General features: G+C 33.0%; 1 protein-coding gene across 1 annotated transcript in view; it reads left to right on the top strand.

Annotated features, from left to right (window-relative positions):
• CNTLN (centlein) overlaps positions 1–24,108 on the top strand; it is a 341,712-nt gene that overhangs the window by 274,029 nt on the left and 43,575 nt on the right. Inside the window, 5 exon segments of the mRNA XM_036856331.1 lie at positions 7,595–7,786; positions 13,353–13,450; positions 14,957–15,083; positions 16,477–16,614; positions 17,211–17,396. Of these exon segments, the coding sequence (XP_036712226.1) occupies positions 7,595–7,786; positions 13,353–13,450; positions 14,957–15,083; positions 16,477–16,614; positions 17,211–17,396 (741 nt within the window).

Raw genomic sequence — 24,108 nt, 5'->3', positions numbered from 1 at the left:
GAGTTTTTTTCTTGATAGGCAATTAGCAGTAATTAGGAAGATTCACCTCAGTAAGATGTCAACATGAGATTGTTTAAAAAAGTTGAATGTCAGTGACTTAAAAAGAAAGTTCTTCTGACACATAGGTATGGCATGTGAAACATGAAATGTTAATTTAACTTTTCTGCTTATTATTCATGCACAATATTATTTTGTCATTCAGACATTGCACACTGACAGAGTGTAAAGGGTGTTAAAATAGTGCTGCTAGAATAAAGAGAGGACTAATCTACCATTGGCCAATTAGCCAAAGGGTACTTAATGGTCTCTAAAGGCTACTGAAGTCTTAACTACTAGCAAAAGCATTGGTAAAAAGTCCTCTATATTACCTTCATTTGCTTGACATTTTGTGAAACATAGTATAGGCTTTTAATAACTGAATTTGTCAGAAAATAGTTTATAAGTGAGTGTTGTTGTAACTAAGTGTATTTTTCATAAGAAAATTTTGTTACATAAATAATTCCACCTCTGCCTAAGATCTTTGTTCTTTTTTTTCTTTTTTCTTTTTGGTTGGTGGTTTTTAATTTTTAATTCTTTTTCTTGAAGATCTCAGGTATCATAACGAAGGAAAATTCATGTTTTAAATTTAAAACATTTATTACTAACTTGAAAGAGTTACTAATCTGAACTATTTATCTTTCTAGATAAGTACTTCTATGGAAAATATTTTGCTAGTGACCTAGAAACTTATGTACTTTTCTTTGTAACTCATATGTTTTAATTAAGTGACTGTGCTTTTAGTCATACATGGATGACATGCAGAATTTTATTTCTTTCAGTTTTATTCCTTGTAAAAGAAAAATTTTCCCAATGAAAGAATATTAATACTATCCACAGGAGGGAGAAATATCATTAAGATATGGTGACTTTCTAGGAGTCTTGCCTATAGAATTTACATGGATATTGTTCAACTAGAATTTTCTCTTCAGTCTCTTTTGCTTTAGTTCTGGTAACGAAATCCTTACGTTATAATTTTTTAAGATCATAATATAGGATTTTAAAATTGCTGCCTCTACTTAAATGTGAACCAGAAAAAAACTGATTGTGAGATATAAATGATCTTATGTATTCAATATGAAATGATTTCATTCACTATTCTCAGTTCTATGCAAAATTCAAGATTAAAGATTTTGGTGAAGTAATTGGAAACAGACCATTCCCATTAAATGATTGCTTTTCCCTACTTGGACTGTCAAGGCCTTTGGGTTTCAAAAGGAGAAAGAAAAATAAGAGACTCCACTATCATTATAGATGGAAACTAACCCTCACTTTCTCTGGTTACTTATTGACCTTTTCTAACATTTGACATCTCACCTTTGCCCCAGCATGGACTGGAAAGAATCCTTCTGCCACCAACTATTTCCTCCATAGGCTTCCCAGAAATCCTGCTCCTGTGACCCTGACATTCACCCTCATGTTAAGCTGGGTTTTCTAGCATTTCCATATGTCTACTTTTCAGATCCCACTATCCCAACTAAGAACATTTTCAAATTTTTTAAATGGTTCATTATTTTAAGTTTCTAATCCAGTGGTGAAAAATATATGAGGATACTGAATAGTGTTTTTCAAAGCTATAAGGTCGTTACTGTCCAGGAAAAAAAAAAAAAAAATGTTAGGTCAGAATCAACCTTTTATTAGAAATGAAGAGCTATACCGCATCCTATTCCTTTACTGCCCCTAAACTAGTTGAATACTCAAAAGCATTTTCTTTACACAACTAGTATCATGTCCATTGAATAGGCAGATGTTGAATATTTTATTCTTTGGAGACAGCAAGATCAGAGAGTATCTAAAAATATATTGTTTGGGGGGGCGATTAGGGAAATGATTCTTTCCAGTTTGATTTTTTTCCAAACCCTTTTCTTCTTTTCATTTGGGCTATAGAATATTTTCCACAGGCCCTGTTTTATTTTTTCTGATAATTCATTCTTGAACATTAAAATGTTTACCGAGGCTCCCTGCTGGAGAAGAGACCCTCCATCTCATCAGGACTGCCCTGAATTTACTCAGCAGTTTCTGATAGATGCCTTCTCTAGAGTAAAAGTTGGAAAGCAGGATGATTGTATATCTAGCCATGGCCTTTAATGTTATACCTAGCTTCCGGGAAACATTTGACAAAACAAATCAGGAGGAGTACACGGAAGGAAACTGGCTGTAACTTGCATTTACCAGACAGGATTTGAAGGCAGCAGCAGTTCCGTTAGCTCCCCGATTTGTTTCTCCGTAGCACTTACTGTAGTTTATCATGATATATTTCTAGGTTATAGACTGGTAACTACCTAAAGGCAAGGATTATAACTTTTTTATCATCGAAAATATAGAGCTAATACAGTGCCTACCACATAGTATGTAAAAAGGAATGAATCACAGATATTGAGCCAGGTTGTGAATGTAGATCTTACCTAGCAAAATCTTGCAGAAAATATCAAGTTGGGGCCCAGAATAAACAAAAGGCATGAATGAACTCTCATGTAAGAGAATAAAGGAGAGTACATCCAGGGAGCCTTATCTACCCTGTTCATGGGATTACTGTTGAGAGCAAAAAAAGGAAACTTCTGGCCAGAGGCTTTTTGCTTGGCAATTAAACTACAAAATGCAGATCTGGAAGAGGCAATTTATATTTCTAGCATAGAAACTGGAACAGTTTTTTTAGAACTATTGAAAAAATAAACACAAAATTATGGATGAGGAAAAGAAAAACCAGAGTGAGGATGTTATACAAACTATGTACTGTGGATTCAGGACACTTGCTTAAGGGAAGGTAGGGAGGCAATAAGGGAAAAAGGAATAGGTTCAAAAAAGGGGCTGCTTTTTAAAATTTGGGATTCATACTAGTTTTCCATGTTATGTAACAAATTACCACAAATTTAGCAGCTTAGAAACGATATACACATTACCTCACAGTTTCCATAGTTAGGAGTCTGGCACAGGTTAGTGGGATCCTTTGCTCAGAGTATCACAAGCAGCCAAGCTGCCTTTCTTTCTGGAGTATAGGCTTTTCTTCCAAGCTTCTGTGTTTGTTGGGAAAATTTAGTTCCTTGTGGTTGTAGGACTGAAGTACCTGTTTTCTTGCTCAAGGACCATTCTCAGCTCCTGAGGTCTTCCTTAGGGCCTTACGTTATAGCCCCCTCTGTAGTCCTCTCATAACATGGCAACTTACTTCTTCAAGGCTAGCAGGAGAATCTTACCTCAGGGAGAGCCCCTGGCTTTTTTTTAAAGGGCTCACCTGATTATTCACCAGCCAGGGTAATCTCACTTTTGATTAATTCAAAGTCATGTGACTAGGGACCATAATTTACATCTACAGAATCCCTTTGCATATAACATAATGCAAATGGTGTAATCATGGGAGTGAGAGCTTATCATATTCACAGTTCCAACACACATACAAGGGCATAGGCCATTGGGGGTCATCTGAGAATTCTGCCTACCACAGTGCTCATTACTGAATAATGAATTCTCTAATATTTCCATGTTTCTTCTTACAGTTGCTTAGAGGGTTCTTTCCTTTTTAGAGACTTACGCTTCTTCAATGTTATATTTAAATAAGTAATTAATAACTAGTGTCTCATTTTAAACTTTTAGAGTGTTAACTTCTATTTTATAACCTTTGGTTAGGATAATTGACTACACATAAATCAATACAAATCTCAGTATTATTCTCATTGACGCCAACTTTTAAGTTGAAATAGACTTTTAAAAGATTGTAAAGGAAGTGCACTGCTGGGGAAATAAAGAGTCAGAATAACACATCTGCCTTCAATGAGCTTGTATCCTAGTAGGGAATCCTAAGTTAAGATCAAACAAATAACTGTCACTTAAGACAAAGTAATGTTTCTGTCATGGGAGAAATTACAGAATTATTTGGTATTTGTATGTGTGTGCATGTGTGTGTATGTATATAGCAAAGCTTTTTATTAATTCAGGTCCTCCGCCTTTAGGACACTTCTTAGACTCTGTATGGTAGCGTTTTCCACAAGCTAATGATGCTAACAATAATACTGTAAATTTAAAGTTTACCAAGTGCTATCACAGATTTAAAAAAAAAATTCTGCCCTCAAGATTACCTTTGCTAGGTAAGCAAGCATCATCTCTGTTTTTAAACAGAGAAACAAAGTCAAGTGCTTGCTCATTGTCACTCAGCTGGTAAGCAGTAGACCCCAAATTAGAATCCAGAAATTATGACTCTTCTATGTGTTTTAATATTATTTATGATTTTAATGTAATATGACTTAAATATTTTTAAATCTTTGATTGGACATGGAAAGGTAATAATATAGAAATAGGAATCATGCTTCTGATAAAAAAGAAAAATAATTTTAAGAGTAATTTTAATTTATTGGTAGATTTTACAATACAATCACTTTTTTAAAAATAAATTTATTTATTTTTGGCTGTGCTGGATTTTCGTTGCTACACGTGGGCTTTCTCTAGCTGCGGTGAGCAGGGGCTACTCTTCGTTGCGGTATGCAGGCCTCTCATTGCAGTGGCTTCTCTTGTTGCGGAGCAGGGGCCCTAGCCACGTGGGATTCAGTAGTTGTGGCATGCTGGCTCAGTAGTTATGGCTCACAGACTCTAGGGTACAGGCTCAGTAGTTGTGGTGCACAACTTAGTTGATTTATATTTTAATAAATTGCAAGTCATTTGGTTTACTGTCTCCATAATTTCAATATTTCTTTGTTTACTAAACTTTTATACCATTAAATTGAAGTTAAAATCTACAATATCTTGTAGTTAAAATCTACAATATATTTAAAGATATGTGCGTATCTTTTAAAGAGATATATTTATTGTCTTGGTCTTTGCTCAATGAAGGATATATTTATAATGTCAGGATTTGCCACTGTGGAAAGAATAGATCTAATGGCATACAAGTTTAACAAATGAGAGAAGCCACCAGGAAGAAAAGAGCCTCATCAAAATTTAGTCTTCTGTACGCAGGTGTAGAGAATGGACTTGAGGACACGGGGAGAGGGAAGGGTAAGCTGGGACTAAGTGAGACAGTGGCATGGACATATATACACTACCAAATGTAAAATAGCTAGCTAGTGGGAAGCAGCCACATAGCACAGGGAGATCAGCTCGGTGCTTTGTGTCCATCTAGAGGGGTGGGATAGGGAGGGTGAGAGGGAGACTTAAGAGGGAGGAGAAATGGGGATATACGTATATGTATAGCTGATTCGCTTTGTTATACAGCATGATTCGCTTTGTTATACAGCAGAAACTAACACACCATTGTAAAGCAATTATACTCCAATAAAGATGTTAAAAAATTTTTTTTAATTTAGTCTTCTCTGTTGCCTGAGATTCTACCTAGCATTGTAGTCATGAATTATGTCTTAACAAATGAAAATCTCAAAAAGTCTAATTTAGATGCAGAACATTAACTTTAGGATTGATAAATGTTCTGCTGCATACTATTTAAGTAAAAGCTTAATAATACTACATTGCTAATAAAAGTGTATTTTAATTTATATAGTAATAAAATAATAGAAAGATTATATATAAAAGCTGAAATCAATATGTGTCTTTATAGCACCATCTGTGCGACAAACAGGTAGACTTGAATTTTTGAAACCTTTCTTCTGTTGCTTAGTATACAAAAGGCATTGCTTTTAGATACCATGGTGGGAGGTGGGGGTGGATACATAGGTTAACAAAGGCACAGTCCTCTCTCAAGCCTTTGCTAGGGCCGTGGTTGAGGAACAGCCATAATGCTATGCGAGCTAAGAGAATGGAGAAGCTACGTGGTTGGAGCAGAGAAGATTTCATAAAGGAGGAAATACTAAGCTACTCTTTATGCATGAGAGAGATTTCAGCAGAAGGAAACACCATGTGTAGAGTCATCAATGTAGAAATGGCTGAAAGTTTTGGGAAGGGCAGACAAGTTTGACTGCAGGTGATGTGTGACTGAAACACAGATTGAAGTTAAATCTTACAGAGCTTTATTATAACCACAAACATCTGAGCTTTCTTCTTTTGGGCTGAGGAACCCCTGAAGAGTTTTGAATAAGAGAATAACAGGTCAGTGTTGTTTTGGGAAGTTGTATAAAAGATGGTTTGAATGTAGAGAAAGGTTGCCCATAGGGGAAAGACTATTGCAGTGGTCTTAGTGCAATGATGAGTCTTCATTAAGAAAGTGGCAGAAGGAAATGAATATGAGAAATATTACATAATTTATAGAACCTGACGATTGGACACAGAATTAATAAACAGGGAGGGAGATCTATTCAACCTTGAATGATAACCAGGAAGATTTTCAGATTTAGGGAAATTATGAGTTTGCTTTTGCTTTTCGATGTTAATTATTTGTTACCTTTGGGACAATCCAGGAATGAATATTTCCTGAAAAATATAAAAAACCACGCTTTTAGATCATAGGTTAAAGTATAGCCAAAGAAATTTTTTTTTCCACCGAAACATACTTGTTATTTCACCAAAAAGTAGTTTAATCTCAAATATATCAAGCCCTAGTTTTGAATTCATGATCTAAAATATTCATATTTAACAGTATACACATGTATACACAAATATATATGTAATTACAGATTTATTGGTATACTTTTTAGAAATTGTGTTTAAACATAGTGTTAATACTTAAGTAACTTATGTCCCATATATATATGACTATACATGTTAGCCACATCTTTTACTGTTTTAATTAGAATTCTTAACAAAGAAAGAATTTTTTCCCCCTCTGAGAGACTTTAGTACCATTTTGTATAATTGTTCCTTATGTTAAACTACCATTATTATAAGCTTCTTTGGAATAATAAAGAAATAGTGCAGTTATCCTCTTAAGGATCTCTAAGTTGTTATGCCATTATAGCTTGGTGGCATTCTGCTGACTACAGATGGGTGAATGAAAGGGGCTAACATTAAGGCAGTTTCTTTTACAATTTCATAAAAGCATTACCAGTATGTCATTTAGTAAAATGTTCATGTTATTAAAAATTTAAATAAAAGTTTAGTGCAATCTACCTCAGCATTACAAAGAGGACTTGTCAACTATCAATCAAGTGCATAAAACTGAGTGAATGTGTTTGTATGCTATTTATTTGAACTAAATCTCTAATAAGCCTCTTCTGCTAATTGGACTTAACGTTTCTGTTGCTAAATGAGAAGCATTTTGGCTGCTATATAGGGTAGTAAGACCTACCCAGTGGAATAAACAACTAACATCTGTTATCCTGTCCTGCTCCAGCTTGGCTTTTACCAGTTAAGTACATCAGCCCTGAAGTCAAGGTTATCAAATATGTGAATCTCTGGCACACCCATGTTTATATGAAGGCAAAGAAATAGCACATCATGAGTAAAGACCAGCCAACCCAAAGATATTGAGTATAGCTGGTCTATTTTGTTTTAACCTTTACAAGCCCTACAACCTTAAGCAAAAACTAGTGGAAGTTACAATTTTTGTAGTTTTTATAATAAATATTTTTGTAATCAGTGTCACTTTTTCTTTAGCATTTTCCTACCTGTACAATTTGCTGATAATTGTTAGGTTAAATGTAATTACTTTTATAATAAATTTATATTTATTTTCTTTAAAAAGAAGCTAAATTTGGATTTGGCTGAGCTTCGGAAAGAAAAAGAAGATTTACTGAAGAAATTGGAGTCTTCATCCGAAATCACAAGTTTGGCTGAAGAAGTTGCCCGGGTAACAGTTCCACAGATACAAGTTACATCACTTGGCCCTTCAAGGAGCATGGATTTGGAAATGAAGCAATTGCAGTGTAAACTAAAGGTGATTATAAATTTTATTAAAGATGAAAACATTTATTAAGTTACTGAATCCTTAAAGACATGTTTCTATCAATTCTAATTTAATTCTACTAATAAAGGTAAATTATGGTATAAATAATCCCTAAATTATCAATACTACATTCAATCTCATCTTTCTATTTTAGCCTGGTAGATTCTTATCTGGTAACTTATAATACTATTCTCTGAAAAAATAGCAAGACACCATGAAATCCTAACTTAGGAGACGATGGAAACTGGCCATTATCATTCTATTCCACTATTCAACTCCTCTCTGCCTGCCACTGAACAGAATTCTTTTTGAACATAATAATGTATCAACATAAATAGAATTGCTTTCCTGTACACATTTTGCTGCTGTTTTAATTTGGTGGTTCTTTGTTGGAGATGGGGAAGGAGGAGGGAATTAGGGGAAAGGAGAAGAAGCACAGAGCAAAGGTGAGTTGGTTTAATCAAGTTAAACCTGAGAGTGAGAATAAAGACCAGTGTTCCTTTTGCTTATAAAGAATTGTGTCTAAGTCCAGGTGAGACTGTCAGCAACTTAAAAGTAAGGCTGGCCTTAGGTTAAAGAAAATTATCTTGTAAAAAATGGGATTTGTGAGTTCTAATCCGAAAGTTCACTTTCGTGCTTCTTAAAACAAGCTCATTAATTCCTCACATATTAATTATTTTCTTCAGTGGCGATTGCTAGCTGGAAGCTAAAAGGACAGTGTATATGGGACCATAGCTATAATGAGAGTTACTAGAAAGAAAATTCTGGTTGAAAATGCACAGAATACACTAGAAATGTAATAACCATGACTGTTAAGAGGGTATTAGGGTATAGAATTGTCAAATAGACTCAGTTATTTTCAATCCAAAATATTATATGTGTGCTCTTTCTAATAATAACATCTTTAAATGAAGGATAACTAGTAAGATAAACTAAGATAAAGTTTAAAGTAAATTTGTGTACTATTGCTTGAAAATATTTTGCTTTGTTATTAATAATCAGATATACCAGTTGGTATTAATTTAGATGCTCCTTAAATACCATTTTCTTCAGAGAGTTTTTATATGCAGAACTTGCCTCAACAACTACATTTTATAAGTTTAAATACCTTACATAATAGAAATGAGAAAAAATAGTCGTGCAAGTTTGGAACTATATATCTTCTCCTAAGATATGTTTCTGTCTCTGAAAAAATGGAGTAAAATGTATAAATTGAACATTTCAGTGTTTAGGTTTTATATGGAGGATAAAATCATTGTGGTCTTCTTTGATCTTATCTACTACAGATACTTTTATTCACAGTTCAGTGATTCTTCTTATATTTAAGTCTTCATGTGCCTAATATAACTTTTGTTTTCACCAAGATAAAATAAAATGTTAAATCCAGTAATGTCTGATCTGATGTCTAAATTTTTTAAATTGTTAATAGTTTTAAGTTGATTTTTATTTTATTTATTTCATTTTACTTACTACTAATACTCTAACAATTTTTGGTAATAATAGGCCCATATGGATATCTGTAAGCTTCTTGCATCATGGTTTACCATGGCATAAGTTTTTACCCATATATAAATCTCTCTCACTTTGAAGGAATGTGTGAGTTACAAAGGTGAGACTAATGAGAATGCCTAAAGCAATTTAGATCATGCTTTTGATGTAAGTTTGAAGTGACATTGTCCATATCTAACCTGGAGTCCTGGAACACTGACCAGGCTGCATAGGGACAAAAAGGGTAAATCTTTACTTTTGTCTTATTTCATGCTTTAATATGGAAATATCCTGGAAGACTAGGTACTTTTAAGTAAATAATACTCTTGATACTACAAATTTCTGTTTCGATATTGTATTAGATTGCTAGGGCTGCCATAACAAAACACCACCGAGTGGCTGGCTTGAATAATAGAAATTTATTTTCCCATAGTTCTGGGGTCTAGAAGTCCAAGATCAAAGTATTGACACGTTTGATTTCTTCCAAGGCCTCTTTCCTTGGCCTATGGATTGCCACCTTCTTGCTGGGTCTTCACATGGTCACCCCTCAAGTCTATGAGGTCTGTGTCCTAATTGCTTCTCTTATAAGGACACCAGTCATGTTAGATTAAGGCCCACCCATGTGACCTCATTTTACTTTAATTACCTCCTTAAAAGCCCTATCCAAATACATTTTGAAGTCCTGGAATGGGAGGTTAGGACTTCAACATATGAATTTTGCCAGGACACAATTCAGCCTATAACATATCAGATTGCTAACATAATAAATTTCCGAGAAATAGCTTATTTTCTACTTGATGTTTTCTATGCCTAGTAAAAAAAAAAAATGGTTAGATTTGAATCTCTTAAAGGTCTACATCCATCTTTTTTATTTTATCCAATTAATATTAGACTTTTCTATGTAAATTCTTAGGTGTACTTCTGAGGTGTACATGGTTCATTCAGAAATTAGAGTGCTCATGTGCATTTCTGTGTCTTCATTTTTACCCATATTAGACATGTTTCCTCAAGGAACCCAACTTTATATAGATAGATAATAAAATATTTAGTGACATATAAATTCCTTCCAGTGAATGATATATACATCAGTTATTTATATTTAGTTTAATTTGTAGTTCTTTATACACTCTGGATTGAGTAGTACTCCAACTTATATTTGTGATTATTTTTGACCTCCTGATTGTTGAAAGGATACCTTTTGGTATATACCATGTTCTCTTCCAGTTTTCCAGTAAGTTAATAATGAAGAATAATAGTTTTTAAACTACTGTTAATTTATATATGATCTATTGCCAGTCTAGTTCTAAGTCTTTTAAAAATATTAACTCATTAAATACTCGTTTCAACCCTATGAGATAAATTCTGTTATTATATCTGTTTTACAGTTAAGCAAACTGAGTAAGTTAATTGTCCAAGGTCACACAGCTACTAAGAGATAGAGCTGAGATTAGAACTCAATCCATAGGGCTCCAGCATCCATGCTTTTACTCATTTCGCTATGAAAAATTTTTTAAGTGTTTAATAAACTTAAACAGGAAAGCTCTAACCAAGATAGAGTATTACCATTATGACATCTTTGAAATATGTGTTTTGCTCCAGATTTTGTCATGCTGCAGATAAGTATTATGTTGTAGGAAATGGAAAAGTGTCAGAGGACCTGGGTTTTGACCATTTGTTGTCCAGTAACTTCTTGTGGGACCTGATTGAGGAAATTACTTAGCTTCTCCGGAGGTCTAGTGCAGGGATACCTTTCTACCCTCTTAAAAAGGATTTCTGAGGATTAAACAAAATAACTATGAGATTTAGAGAGTCTGGCAAAAGTATTTATCAAGCTGGCATTGTTTTATTTATTATAATTCTGTAATCCCTCAATTATCCAGAAGTCAGAATTACAGCATTTTTCAGCCACCTAAAATAACAGGCTTAAGTCTAAAAACATAAAAGAATCAAACAGCTATCTTAAAATCCACTTAATTTATTCTGTTGAAGATATTGTCAGGCTTCATTTACTGCCTTTTGTCTTTTATTTTAAATATAGCTGTAATGAGTTTATTTGTTTAACTTCTCAGCAGAAAACACCTCAAAAGCAGCAGATTAGAAGTATGTATATTAAGGGCTTGTTTTTAGGCAGGAATATTGAGAGAATCAAGAAATTATGATCAACAGATTGACAGAAAAAAAATATAAAAATGCTAAGGTAAAAATACAAAATTAGAAAAACAGTGGCCTGGGACCATTCAGAGTAGGGCTAAGTAGCCATTTATATCATAATAGTTCTTAAAGGCATCATTATATAATGATACAGTGATAATAAATTAGATACAGTAATATAACATAATTAATATAGTGATAATATTTATAATATAATATCATTATATTAAAGTATCACTATTGCTTAATGTAATTGTGGATTGTCATTTCTAAATGAATGAACAATCATTCCGGAAGGAATTTAAGTTTAATGATTAAAGCAAAAGCTTCAATTTTTTGGTAAATTTACTAGTGTGGAACATCTTACTCTGGCAATGCTAGAAGTAAGACACCATATGTCACTGTAAACATGTAAAATATGATGGAAATTTAGATTGCATAACACAAAATTTAATCAAAACTTTTAGCATTCAATACAGTTGCCAAGTTGAGGTAGCCTTGGGTTTTTAAGAAAATTAATATAATATTTAATGGAAATTTAAAATTTACATATGCCATACCAATGAGATATTTAAAGTCTGTCTAATGAATTTGACTCACATTTACATTGTGTGGTTAATGGTTTCATCTTTTCAGATTTATATTTTTTAGAATAAGTTAGTCAAACCTGGAAATAGTTCTCACAGAAACTAGACTATAGTTATTAGAAAAATTAGCGAAATAACTACTACAAATATTTTTAAAGTTACATTTTATTTATATTGTTTAATACTTTTTAAATTTAACAAATGAATTAATGTATGTCAATGCTATCTTACAGGTAGAAAAACCAAAATATCAAATCACTAAATAATATCTCAGAGTACATGTTTTCTTGGAACTTGAGTCAAAATTGAAAGTTAGGTGTCCCTAACACTCTAGCTACTACCTCTGGCTCCTAGGCCATGCAGACAACAAATACCACAAAGGTGTTCTGCTTTGAAAAACTAATAATTATGTATAAATACTTTAATAATTAGTATTGTTTATAAGTTCAAGTGAGGAAGTATTCAGTATTCATAAGGTTCTTTATCAGTTATCTTTTACTATCTAACATTATCCTAAAATGTAGCAGCTTAAAACAACAGCAATTTATTACTTCTTATGATCCAGTGGGTTCACTAGGTAGTTCTTTTGCTGCTGTCTGCTGGGTCCCCTCATATGCCTGCATTCTTCTAAACCAAGGATTTACCTGGGCTGGAAGTTCCAAGAGAGCCTCACTCAAAGGCTGGCAATTGGTCTGCTGGCTGTCATCTGGGGTACCTCAGTACTCTCCCAAATGGCCTTTCCTCTATATTTGTTGGAAGGTGATCCCAGAGCAGCATTCCAAGAGGGCAAAGATGCAAGCTAGAAGGATTTAGGGCCTAGATCTGATATTTGCACAGTGTCATATGCCACATACTTTTGGTAAAGCAAATCGCAGGCCAGGCCAGATTCAAAGGGTTGGGAAACGGATTACACCTCTTGATGGGAGGTGCAGCAAAGCTTTGTGACTATATGTAGTCTGTTACAGGTTATTAGTAAATCCAGAATTAGTTTTAAGTGATCTTACTAAACCATAAAAATAATTAATCACATACACATTTACATTTTACAAAATCCATATTTCCCATAAATGTATTTTGGGTATATACTCTTTGCAATTATTATGTGAGTGTGTTCCTCTATGATTTTGGCATGTTATATAAAAATTTTAGTGCGCTATGTTATTTCTGTTAGAACATACAAAATGAAGCATTTTAAAATGTTTAGTTGTTCATTTTAATTATAACCATAATTTTTGCAATTTTATTATCTTCATGAAAATAGCATTTATATTTATGCTGCTTTAGAACAAGATTGAAAGACATATTTGAATTTATGTGTATTTTTAATCTAGAATGCAACTAATGAACTCACTAAACAATCATCAAACTTGAAGTCTCTGAAATTTGAACTCCTAGCAAAAGAAGAACACATAAAGGAAATGCATGAAAAGTATGTGCTTTATATTTTTATCCATTGTATTTGGTGCCACCTAGTGGCGGCTGACTCTACTAAACATTGCACACCAAGAAACAATACCAACAGGTTAAGTTGTTTGCCTTTCTTAGTTCGTTTTTAAGCCTACACAAGATGAAAGTTTAAAGAATATTATATATATCATGGTTTATGGCAAGATAGTTACTATTTTTTAATTAGAGTAAGAATGTTTAAAGTTAGATTTTCCATCTTAAACATATTTAATTCTGAATAAATATCAATTAATGGCCAAAAGACTATGAACAGAAAACTTTAGAATGTAGTAATTATTTGACTAAAAATATATGTATAGGTTGATCTTTATATTGGATTTAATGCCTAAGCGTATAAAGCGAAGGTGGGAAAAAAAGGAAAGTTTTGTTTGTGTTTAAAATAACTGGAGGGTTATGAAATAATATAATACTTTGTGTATTTATACTGAAAAGGAGTTTAAAATGTTCTATCTCACAGAATCAAAATTATTTCCTTTCTATATCTTTTATAGATAAACTAGAGCTTAGAAGTTGTAACATGTTTAGAAAGAATTCTAATCATTCATAATTTGAGATACATATACCTTATGTACATACATGTATACCACGTTATAAGTGAAGATCACTTAAAATCTTAACAGATAAAACTATTAGACAAAAAGATTGGTTAATTTTTTTAAACAGACTATCTTGAAGCTTATTTATGGATGGAGTTAGTCTTGCTTACTGTTTACCAGTGAGGACTCTAGAGAAACATTCTTTGAATCCTGGCTTCTTTACCTGCTAGCTCTGGGACTCAATTTAATAGAATTAACTCATAAAGTTCTTAGAATTAAATGAGTTAGTACATGTAAAGCACTTATAACAGTGACTGGCACATAGTAAACACTCAATAAATGTTAGCTGTTGTTCTTTTTATAGTAGTAATAGTAGTAGTTGTTACTGCATCTATCATTTTATACTTAGCGTTACCAATTTAAGCTAAACTGATATGTCAGTTCAGTCTCATATGATATTAAATTAGAACGTCATGCCTAACTTTAGTGTCTTTACATGATATTATCAAATTTTGTATTTGTTATTAGAGTATAGAATTGTTTCTTATCGATGTTATGCTTTTTGATAATCTCTAAATATTGCTTTGTATTTTTCTTAGAATGCAAGAATGGGACATAAATATAATTTAAGTTTTCATAAATTTTATTAATTTTTCTCAGTTCTTTTTTAATGTTTTAATGTATATATATATATATATAAAATACTGTAATTACCAAGTCACAACTGGATTATAGATTTTAATATTTTACTCAAATTATTAATAGAGCAATATTTTACACCATGCAATTATTTTATTAATTTGCAACTTCACTAATATCAGATAGCATTTAAAAATTAACAGTAGGTATAACATTGGATAATATGTAAGATATCATCACTGTTGAAGTATTTTCTATCACTCTTGATAAAATGCCTTTTTTTCCCTTTCAAGGATGTCTCGAATGGAGAGAGATATAACCATGAAAAGACATTTGATAGAGGACTTGAAATTTCGACAGAAAGTAAATTTGGAAAGTAATGAGAGTATTAATGAAATGCTAGAAAATCTTGAAAAAAAGGTATCAATTTTTATGTTCACTGAAACTGAAAAAATCACTTCCCCTTGTATTTACTTTAGCTCAAATATTCAATCTTAATAAAAGGTCTAGCAAATATTCATAAAATATATGTGTATTGTTACATAATTACATCATTTGCTCTGAAAGTACATTATTTGTTTTAAAATTCAAGACTCCAAACGGTCACACATAATATAGTCATTCATTCTTTTTATATTTGTAAATATACCATGAGAAGATAATCAAGTTTAATTTTTAAAATGTTTAATATTTCTGGGATACATAATTCCATTTTATTCAGCATTTTCTTTTATTTAAAGCTATTATTTATAATGATAGAATTAAGCATATATTTTAAATGAAAAATATTATCGTCAATGACTATCAGTTCTTTAAAAAGTGTACTCACCACGGTTTTTTTGAAAGTATACTTTTTCCTTATATACATTTAATTCAGTGTACTTAGGAAAAGAGTCATATTTGAAATAGTTGTATAATATCTGATCCCAAAGTAGAAATCAGTGATTTGCTGACTAAGAGATATTTTTTTGCTTAAAAATTTTTAAAGCTGCTATTTACACAAATCATAAAACAAATCATAAAGCAGCTTGTGCTTTGGCATTCACTAAATGTCATCCACTCCAGAGAGAGCATTTCCCCTACTTTCCTTGTTGGAGATAAAAATGTAAGTAATGCTCAGATGGATTTAAGAGAGAAAATTTTACATGAGCAAGACACATGCATACAGATTTTCTTTCTCTTTCTCCTCCACAGACCCACATGAATTATAATTACTTTGTAGAGGTTTCTTCAATGTTATCCTTAAAATTTTGCTCATTTTTTTAACTTCAATAATCATTTAAGGTAGTCTTACAAAGTTTGTGTAAGTAATCATTTATCTTTAATAGCTTTAAAGTGAAATAGAAAAACTATTTTCTTCGGCTATTCTTTGAAATGTATAATAAATATGTTGTATTACTTATTTAATTTTATCCTAAAAAGTACATGTTATACTTTTACTGGAGAATACAAATGAAAGTTATCCATGACTTGGCTTATTTAAGAATCAAAACCAACCATCTCCTACTTAAGGAAGTTTAGGTTAGTAATTAAAGGAAATATCGTTAAAATTAATTTTATATTATTAGATAGAAGGCTACACATACCAATATTCATGCTTTTTTGTGCAATTTTGGGGTTTTGCTATTGATTTAAGGATTGTTAGTCTCATTCACAGTATGAGTTCTACAGATCTTATACTTGAATTTGATATCATTTATGAGAAAATAAACTAGACTTATTCATGTATTCATTTGGTTTCCATTTGAAACAAATACAGTATGGAACTAGAATGCCTTTACCAATAATAATTACCTTCATGCTTTTATTGTAGGTGAAGACATTAACTGAAGAGTGTTCCAACAAGAAGGTATCAATCAATTCACTAAAGCAAAGACTTAGTGTCGCTGTAAAAGAGAAGTCACAGTATGAACAGATGTATCAGAGAACTAAAGAGGAGTTAGAAAAAAAGGTATGGTTTTAGGACATTTTAGCCTGGAGATGGACCGTAATAATGTCTTTTTCATTTTTAAAGTTGTCCTTTTTTTCTCCCCAAAACTACTATGAGCTATTTAAATGTTTCAGATAACTGCAAAGAACATTTATATCTCTACATAAAACTCTAAGAGTTTGTTTACTATTAAAGGTAGTGCTGTATTAGAGAGACAGATTTACTTGTCTTGATAATTTCTAATAAATGAAAACTGTTGTTAAGAACTGGCATTTATGTAAGTGTATATAAATTTTTAGGTCCACCTAAACTTATAAACTAATTAAATACTTCCATTTGATATATGAAATCTTTCAGTCTAAAATGGCTTCCATGTCTTTAATGATTTATAATTTTTAAAAAGCATAAACTAATTTTGATGATAAATATATGATAATATGTGTGCAGGATATTCATTGAAAATAAACAAAAACAACCATCAATTTTACTCAAATAAAAATGAATACAAGATACAGAGAGAGTAATGAAACCCTTTCCTTATCTGACATCTCTAACTGACATCCAAATCTGTTTAAGAAATATTTTTTTATTCTATGATTATTACTGGTCTTTTGCAGGATCTCAAGCTTACTTTCCTCATATCAAAAATAAATGAGACTGAATCTGCCATGGCAGAAATTGAAACAGCAGCATCTAAGCATCTTCAAGGATTAGCAATGCAAAGTGAGCAGGCCCTAGAAGGTGCACAGAAGAAATTGCTGCTAGCCAATGAGAAAGTGGAAGAGTTCACCATATTTGTGAAGGTGTGAATTCTTTGTGCTTTACTAACTTGTACTTTACTTCAGGCAGAGTGGGCAGTGGCCTACTTCAGATGATTTGGGAAGTACGTTGAAGTTCCTTTCTGCTTTCCTAAACCACAAAGCATCTTCCCCTACCCTACTTGCCACACTGTTCAAATTTTCTCTATAAAAGATTTGTTTTTATAGCTTGAGTTTAAAAATGTCCACTCTATTATTAATATTCTTTTCTTAATGTCAATTTAGTTATGAAATTGTGGTAATCACATAATCGAGACAGGTGGGGTTTTTTTTTTTTTTTGATTATTTTTATTTTTGGCTGTGTTGGGTCTTCATTGCTGTACGCCGACTTTCTCTAGTTGCAGTGAGCGGGGGCTACTCTTCGTTGCATGTGCAGGCTTCTCATTGCGGTGGCTTCTCTTGTTGTGGAGCACGGTCTCCAGGTGCTGGGGCTTCAGTAATTGCGGCATGTGGGCTCAGTAGTTGTGGCTTGCGGGCTCTAGAGAGCAGGCTCAGTAGTTGTGGCACACGGGCTTAGTTGCTCCGCGGCATGTGGGATCTTACTGGACCAGGGCTCGAACCCATGTCCCCTGCATTGGCAGGTGGATTCTTAACCACTGCACCACCAGGGAAGTCCCAAGACAGATTTTAAGACAAAAGAATTGAGTCATTTTCATTCCACTCTCCTTTTAAAAATCATCCAAGCAATAACAACCAGAAACTTGCTCCATGATAACTGAAGTTAAGAGACATTGCACCCCAGCCCATGACCTATCACACATGGAATGGATAGAGGAATGGTAAATGATCTAGCAGGACAAAAGGAAGACAAGCTGAAGTGTCTACAAAGGGTGTACCATCTGGAAATTATCTGACCACTGAAGACTCCCAGAACGGTTCTGGCATTGGCTGCACAAGGAACCACCAAAGCTGAGGGTGGTGGGGGAGAGGAGAATACCAGGCTAAAATGGGTGTTTTGTTTGAAAGTCTTTATAAGGAATTTTTAGACCTCTGGCCTGTACTTCTGCCCAACATGGTCAGCCAGTATTCCTCCCTTAACTATTCTGGAAAAACTCAGGAGGTGCAGTTCTAGTTTCAGAGATATGAGGCACTGAGGGCTGGGAACCTGGTGATTGCTCCGCTCCTTTCAATCCCACTGTGAGTTGTTTACACCCCTGTTTAGTGCCTTTTATTCTGCCTCGTATTATAGTCAGCACACGGATCTGTTTCCATTATATAAATTATGATGAGTTCCTTAAAGTCAAGAACAACGTTTTATTAATCTCTACCTCCACAACATGTACCATAGTGACTTGCAAAGAGTTGGCATGCAATAATGATCACTAACTAATCAAATTGAATTTCTCTTAGGAATATGAAATTTTAATAAAAGCCCTTTTGGCCTTTAAAAATAAGAATTAAGACAATTTGACTACTGTGGGAGGGTAACTCTTTACTTTCCCCCTTTTATCTCCTGAAGTTGCAATGTTCTTTTTTTTTTTTTTTTTTTTAACCAATCTTCGATGAGATTGAGTTCTTCCCGCTACTTGTTCCTTTGGCTGGCATATATTAGCATATATTATTAAAAACTTGCCTATCATAACAGTAGAAACTTACTTAAATATATAAATATTTTTAATTGATGGAATCTTTATAAAATTAAAGTTTAAATGTCCTTCTATGGAATAAAATAACATCACCACTTAACTGTCTTCTTTCTTAAATAACCCTACTATTATTTGAACCACTCAACTAGACTTGCTGCATATATAATTATTATATATATAAATACGTTAGTGTTCTCAAATCAGTTACCCCCTTAGGTATTGATCTTATTTATAAGAATTAACATTCCTGGGCTTATAAGTTGAATATAAGATGGCAAATAACTGGATCTTATGTATAGTACCATTTTCTTTATTCCTCTAAAAATAACAGCTTACAACATTTTATGCCAGTGTTAATAGTACCCCATTTAGAACAAATCCCTTACTTTGTTTCTTTGGAAATCATAGATACCTTGGGAGTTTTCTCATTTAAAAAATATCTACAAAATGAATGGAATAAAACATTTTATCTCTTTCAATGAAGGTTTCAAATGGTATAAAGTCAGGCCAATAATGCTTGCCTCAGAGGACTCTAAATGATTGCAGAGTATTAATTTAAATTTATTAATTTAATCATATTTCCTTTTCCTGATTTAAAATGTCATTCCTTCCAAATGCTTGTTGAATAGTCTCACTGTTTAACTTATGATAAGCACTCTCATTGAATATTGTCGTTATTTTACTCATGATGTAGAGCTATTTTTATTATGACTTTTAGCTTCATAAACCTTTGTTTTCCTTGTTTTATATTCAGCTTAGAGTTGCATTTTTTGTACTGTTAGTCAATATATAAAATATGAAATGCAAACTTATAAGATTTACTCAAATGCTAATTATGGTTTTTCCTAAAGTATTCCTTGAACGTGTCCTGTTTAAAAAAGAATTGATAACCAGAAGTTTTTAAAATAGAAAAATGAATTTTATGATTAGATATCTGATTATTATAGACTTGATGAAGTTTCATGACCTTTATGATAATGTAATGGGTGTACTTCTTCACATAGAGTAGTTTGGCAAAAAATTATCTTTTAAAAAACAAACTTCTTATTTATGTCCAAGGATGTGAATAGTATTTAATGATATAGTGAATGTCTAATCTCTAGTTGTTCGAGAGTAACATACTAATCCTTCATATATTTCACCAACAATGATATAGAGTATAGATGTCCTAGTACATAAATTCACGATTGCCGTGGTTTCATGACTTTTTAATTTGAGTAGCATATTGAAGGTCCTATAGTAGAGAATGATAACAGATAGGGATAAAATATTTTTAGTACTCCTTCAGAAATTTTCCATGTTGTTTCAGTTTGGTATTTAGATTGCTTGCATTAGAATCAACAGGTTCTATTGCATTTAAATAAAATTCATAATTGTGGGCATTATTGAATCAAAATCTTGGTTGGGGTGAGGCCCAATAATCTGCATATAACTACTAGGTGATATTACGCATTAATACTGTTTTGAAAACATTGTGTTTTTTTTAAAGCCTAACATTGCTTTTATGGATTGAATCTATATAACAAAATATTTATCAGTTTGGTATTTAATAGCACCTTTTACCACTCATGACTTCTAATGGTAATTTGACATTTGTTTTACTTAACTGTGTTTTAGGGTCAATATGTATTTGATAATGGTACCACTTCTACTGCTTAATCCATTTCTCTAATAAAGGGCCACAAGCAAACTAACGCCCGAACCAGAAACATTGGCAAAGACTGGATATTTGGGTCTGAGGAAGGAGATTACTGTCATCCTTCTCTTCCTCACACGTATGGCCCACCCTAGGACTGGGCAGAAATGCTCAGGAGCTGCCATCCGCAGTGACATACCATCAGTGACGTCCTAAACACTACTGCATTACAGCTCAGCTTTCACCTTTTTAAAAATTTAAGACCTTCCATAATTTGACCCTATTCTGTTTAGAATCTAATTTTTTTCCCACTACTCTCCAAATTTCACCCAGATTATGTTCAGTCTTGCCTTTCCTCAAGTTCTCCTTCTTCCTTGACATATCCTTCTCTCTTTGCTCTAAATCCTTCCAATTTAGCTCAGGGCCTTCCTCTTTCATGAATCATTTCTTTAACTCTGTGGTTAAGGGGAAAGGGCCCTACTCTGCCAGTTTCTAGTTCTGTTATCTCAGGCAAGTGACTTAATCCTCTGTGTCTCAGTTTCCCCATCTATAGAATTAGTGTAATGATGGGACATACCTGAAGTGAGGATTTAAATAAGTTAATATAGATAAAGCTCAAACATTGCCCAATATGCTCAGTGTTATCTGAGTGTCAGCTAGTAGTATGGCTATCATTTATCTCCTGAATAATTATTGTATATACCATATAAATTAACACATAACTGCAAACTCTCATATTTTTCTTTTTGTTTCAAGTAGATTATTATAGTCAATTTGAAGTTAGGGTATTGTCATTCATTTACCCAAAGTACTGGCACATAATAGGGCTCACTAAATTCTTGAAGAATTGATTTTACATCTGCTTTAAGAATGGTGCAGGACACATAATCACTGCTCAGATTGAAACCTCTGTGAAGGCAAGAGCTATGCACATTGCTTAACGAGCATAGTTAAAGAATGTGCATAGTTCCTACATGGAACATTATGATCACCAGGACTCATTCTGTGCAGAGCTTATTAGGGTATCAAGTACACAAAAGTACTTAATAAATATTATTAGTAGTACTAATAGTAATAATGTTTGTTCTGGCCATGTTATGGAATCTGTGTTCCCTTTACTCTTTTCACTTATGCATAGGGCACAACCAGATTATAGAAGAGGAGTGGCCATCTGTTCTAGATCTAGTCTTGAATATGGAATTTTGCCCTGGAGTAAAATCAAGTGCTTTGAGCATCTGGACTGGATATATGTGGTAGAGCTGAGACTTTGAATTCTCCTAATAACTGAATAAAACACACAAGGGAAATTTCTAGAAGTATTTGCTCAGTTTGATTGAGCCCTGATATAGGCTTGTTAATGTGCTTGTATATGAGAGTCATATGCTCAATTCCATCTTCTCGATGGCTTTTGTTAGCTGATAAATAAATACCAGCCAAAGAACAACATTTAGCTGGAAGCTTAAATCATGTAATTATCAATATGTACTTGCTTGGTGAGATTTAGTACGATGATTTGGGCATATAAATTTCTTGCTTCTTTAGTGAAAACATTTGTAGGGCATTATAATTTTATTTTTAATAAGTACAATTGTTAATACTTTGGTACTGATCTACTCTGTTAATTATGATTTTTTTCTATTTTTTTTCCAACTTTATTGAGATACGACATATAACAATGTATAAGATTAAGCTATACAATATGGTGACTTGATACATGTATATATTATGAAATGTTTACTACAATAAGGGTAGTTAACACATCCTTAACCTCACATAATTACCATTTTATTGTTATTGTTATGGTGAGGACATTTAAAATCTACTCTCATAGCAAATTCCAAGTATACAACACAGTATTGTTAACTATAGTCATATGCTGTACATTAGATCCTTGGAACTTATTCTTCTAACTGGAAGTTTGTGTCATTTGACCAACATCTCATTTCCCCCTCCCCTCAGCCCCTATCTTTTTCTGTCTGACTTATTTCTCTTAGTATAATACTCTCAGGGTCCATCCGTGTTGTCACAGATGGCAGGATTTCCTTCTTTTTCATGGCTGAGTAATATTCCATTGTGTGTGTGTGTGTGTGTGTGTGTGTGTACACACACACACACACACACACACGCCACATTTTCCTTATCCATTAATCCATTGATGGACACTTAAGTTGCTTCCATGTCTTGACTAGTGCAAGTAACGGTGCACTGACCACGGGAATGCATATGTCTCTTTGAGATCCTGTTTCATTTCCTTTGGATATGTCCTCAGAAGTGGGATTGCTGGTAGTTCTAATTTTTTTGAGGGACCTCTATACTGTTTTCCATAGTGGCTGTACCAATTTACATTCCCACCAATGGTACATAATGGTTCCCTTTTCTCCACATCCTCGTCAGCATTTGTTATCTCTTGTCTATTTGATAACAGCCATTCCAACAGGTGTGAGGTGATATCTTGTGGTTTTGATTTGCATTTCTCTGATGATTAGTGAGGTTGGGCACCTTTTCATGAACTTGTTGGCCATTTGTATGTGTTCTTTGGAAAAATGTCTGTTGAGGTCCTTTGTCCATTTTTAAATTGGATTATTTGGGTTTTTGTTATTAAGTTGTATATAGTTTGAAGTCAGGAAATGTGATACCTCCAGCTTTCTTCTTTCTCAAGATTGCTTTGGCTATTCAGTCTTTTGTAGTTTCATACAAATTTGGGGATTTTTTCCTATTTCTGTGAAAAATGCCATTGGAACTTTGATAGAGGTCGCAGTGAATCTCTAGGTGGCTTTGGGTAGAATGGACATTTTAACAATATTCACTCTTTTAATCAGGATATCATTCCATTTATTTGTGTCTTCTTTAGTTTCTTTCATCAGTGTCTTACAGTTTTTGGTGTATAGATCTTTCACTTCCTTGGTTAAATTTATTCCTAAAATTTTATTGTGTTGGGTGCTACTATAAGTGGGATTGTTTTATTTCTTTTTTACATGTTTAATTCTTAGTGTATAGAAACACGACTAATTAATTTTTGTCTGTTGATTTTGTATCCTGCAACTTTACTGGATTTGTTGATTAATTCTAACAGCTTTTTGATGGAGTCCTTAGGACTTTCTATATAAAAGATCATGTCATGAGCAAACAGAGACAATTTTATTTCTTTCTTTCTGATTTGGATGCCTTTTATTTCTTTTTACTGCCTAATTGCTCTAGCTAGGACTTCCAGTACTGTGTTGAATAGGAGTGGTGAGAGTGGGCACTTTTCTCTTGTTCCTGATCTTAGAGGGAAAGGTTTCAGCCTTTCACTGTTGAGTGTGATGTTAGCTTGGGCTTGTATTATATGGCCTTTGTTATGTTCCAGTGTGTTCCTTCTATACCCAGTTTGTAGAGAGTTTTATCATGAAAGGATGTTAAATTTTGTCCAATGCCCTTTCTGCATTTATTGAGATGATCATATGATTTTTATCCTTCATTCTTTTAATGTAGTGTA

The sequence above is a fragment of the Balaenoptera musculus genome, chromosome 6, assembly GCF_009873245.2.
Source record: "Balaenoptera musculus isolate JJ_BM4_2016_0621 chromosome 6, mBalMus1.pri.v3, whole genome shotgun sequence".
In the NCBI taxonomy this organism is placed as follows: Eukaryota; Metazoa; Chordata; class Mammalia; order Artiodactyla; family Balaenopteridae; genus Balaenoptera; species Balaenoptera musculus.
This window is presented reverse-complemented; position numbering and strand designations above follow the sequence as displayed.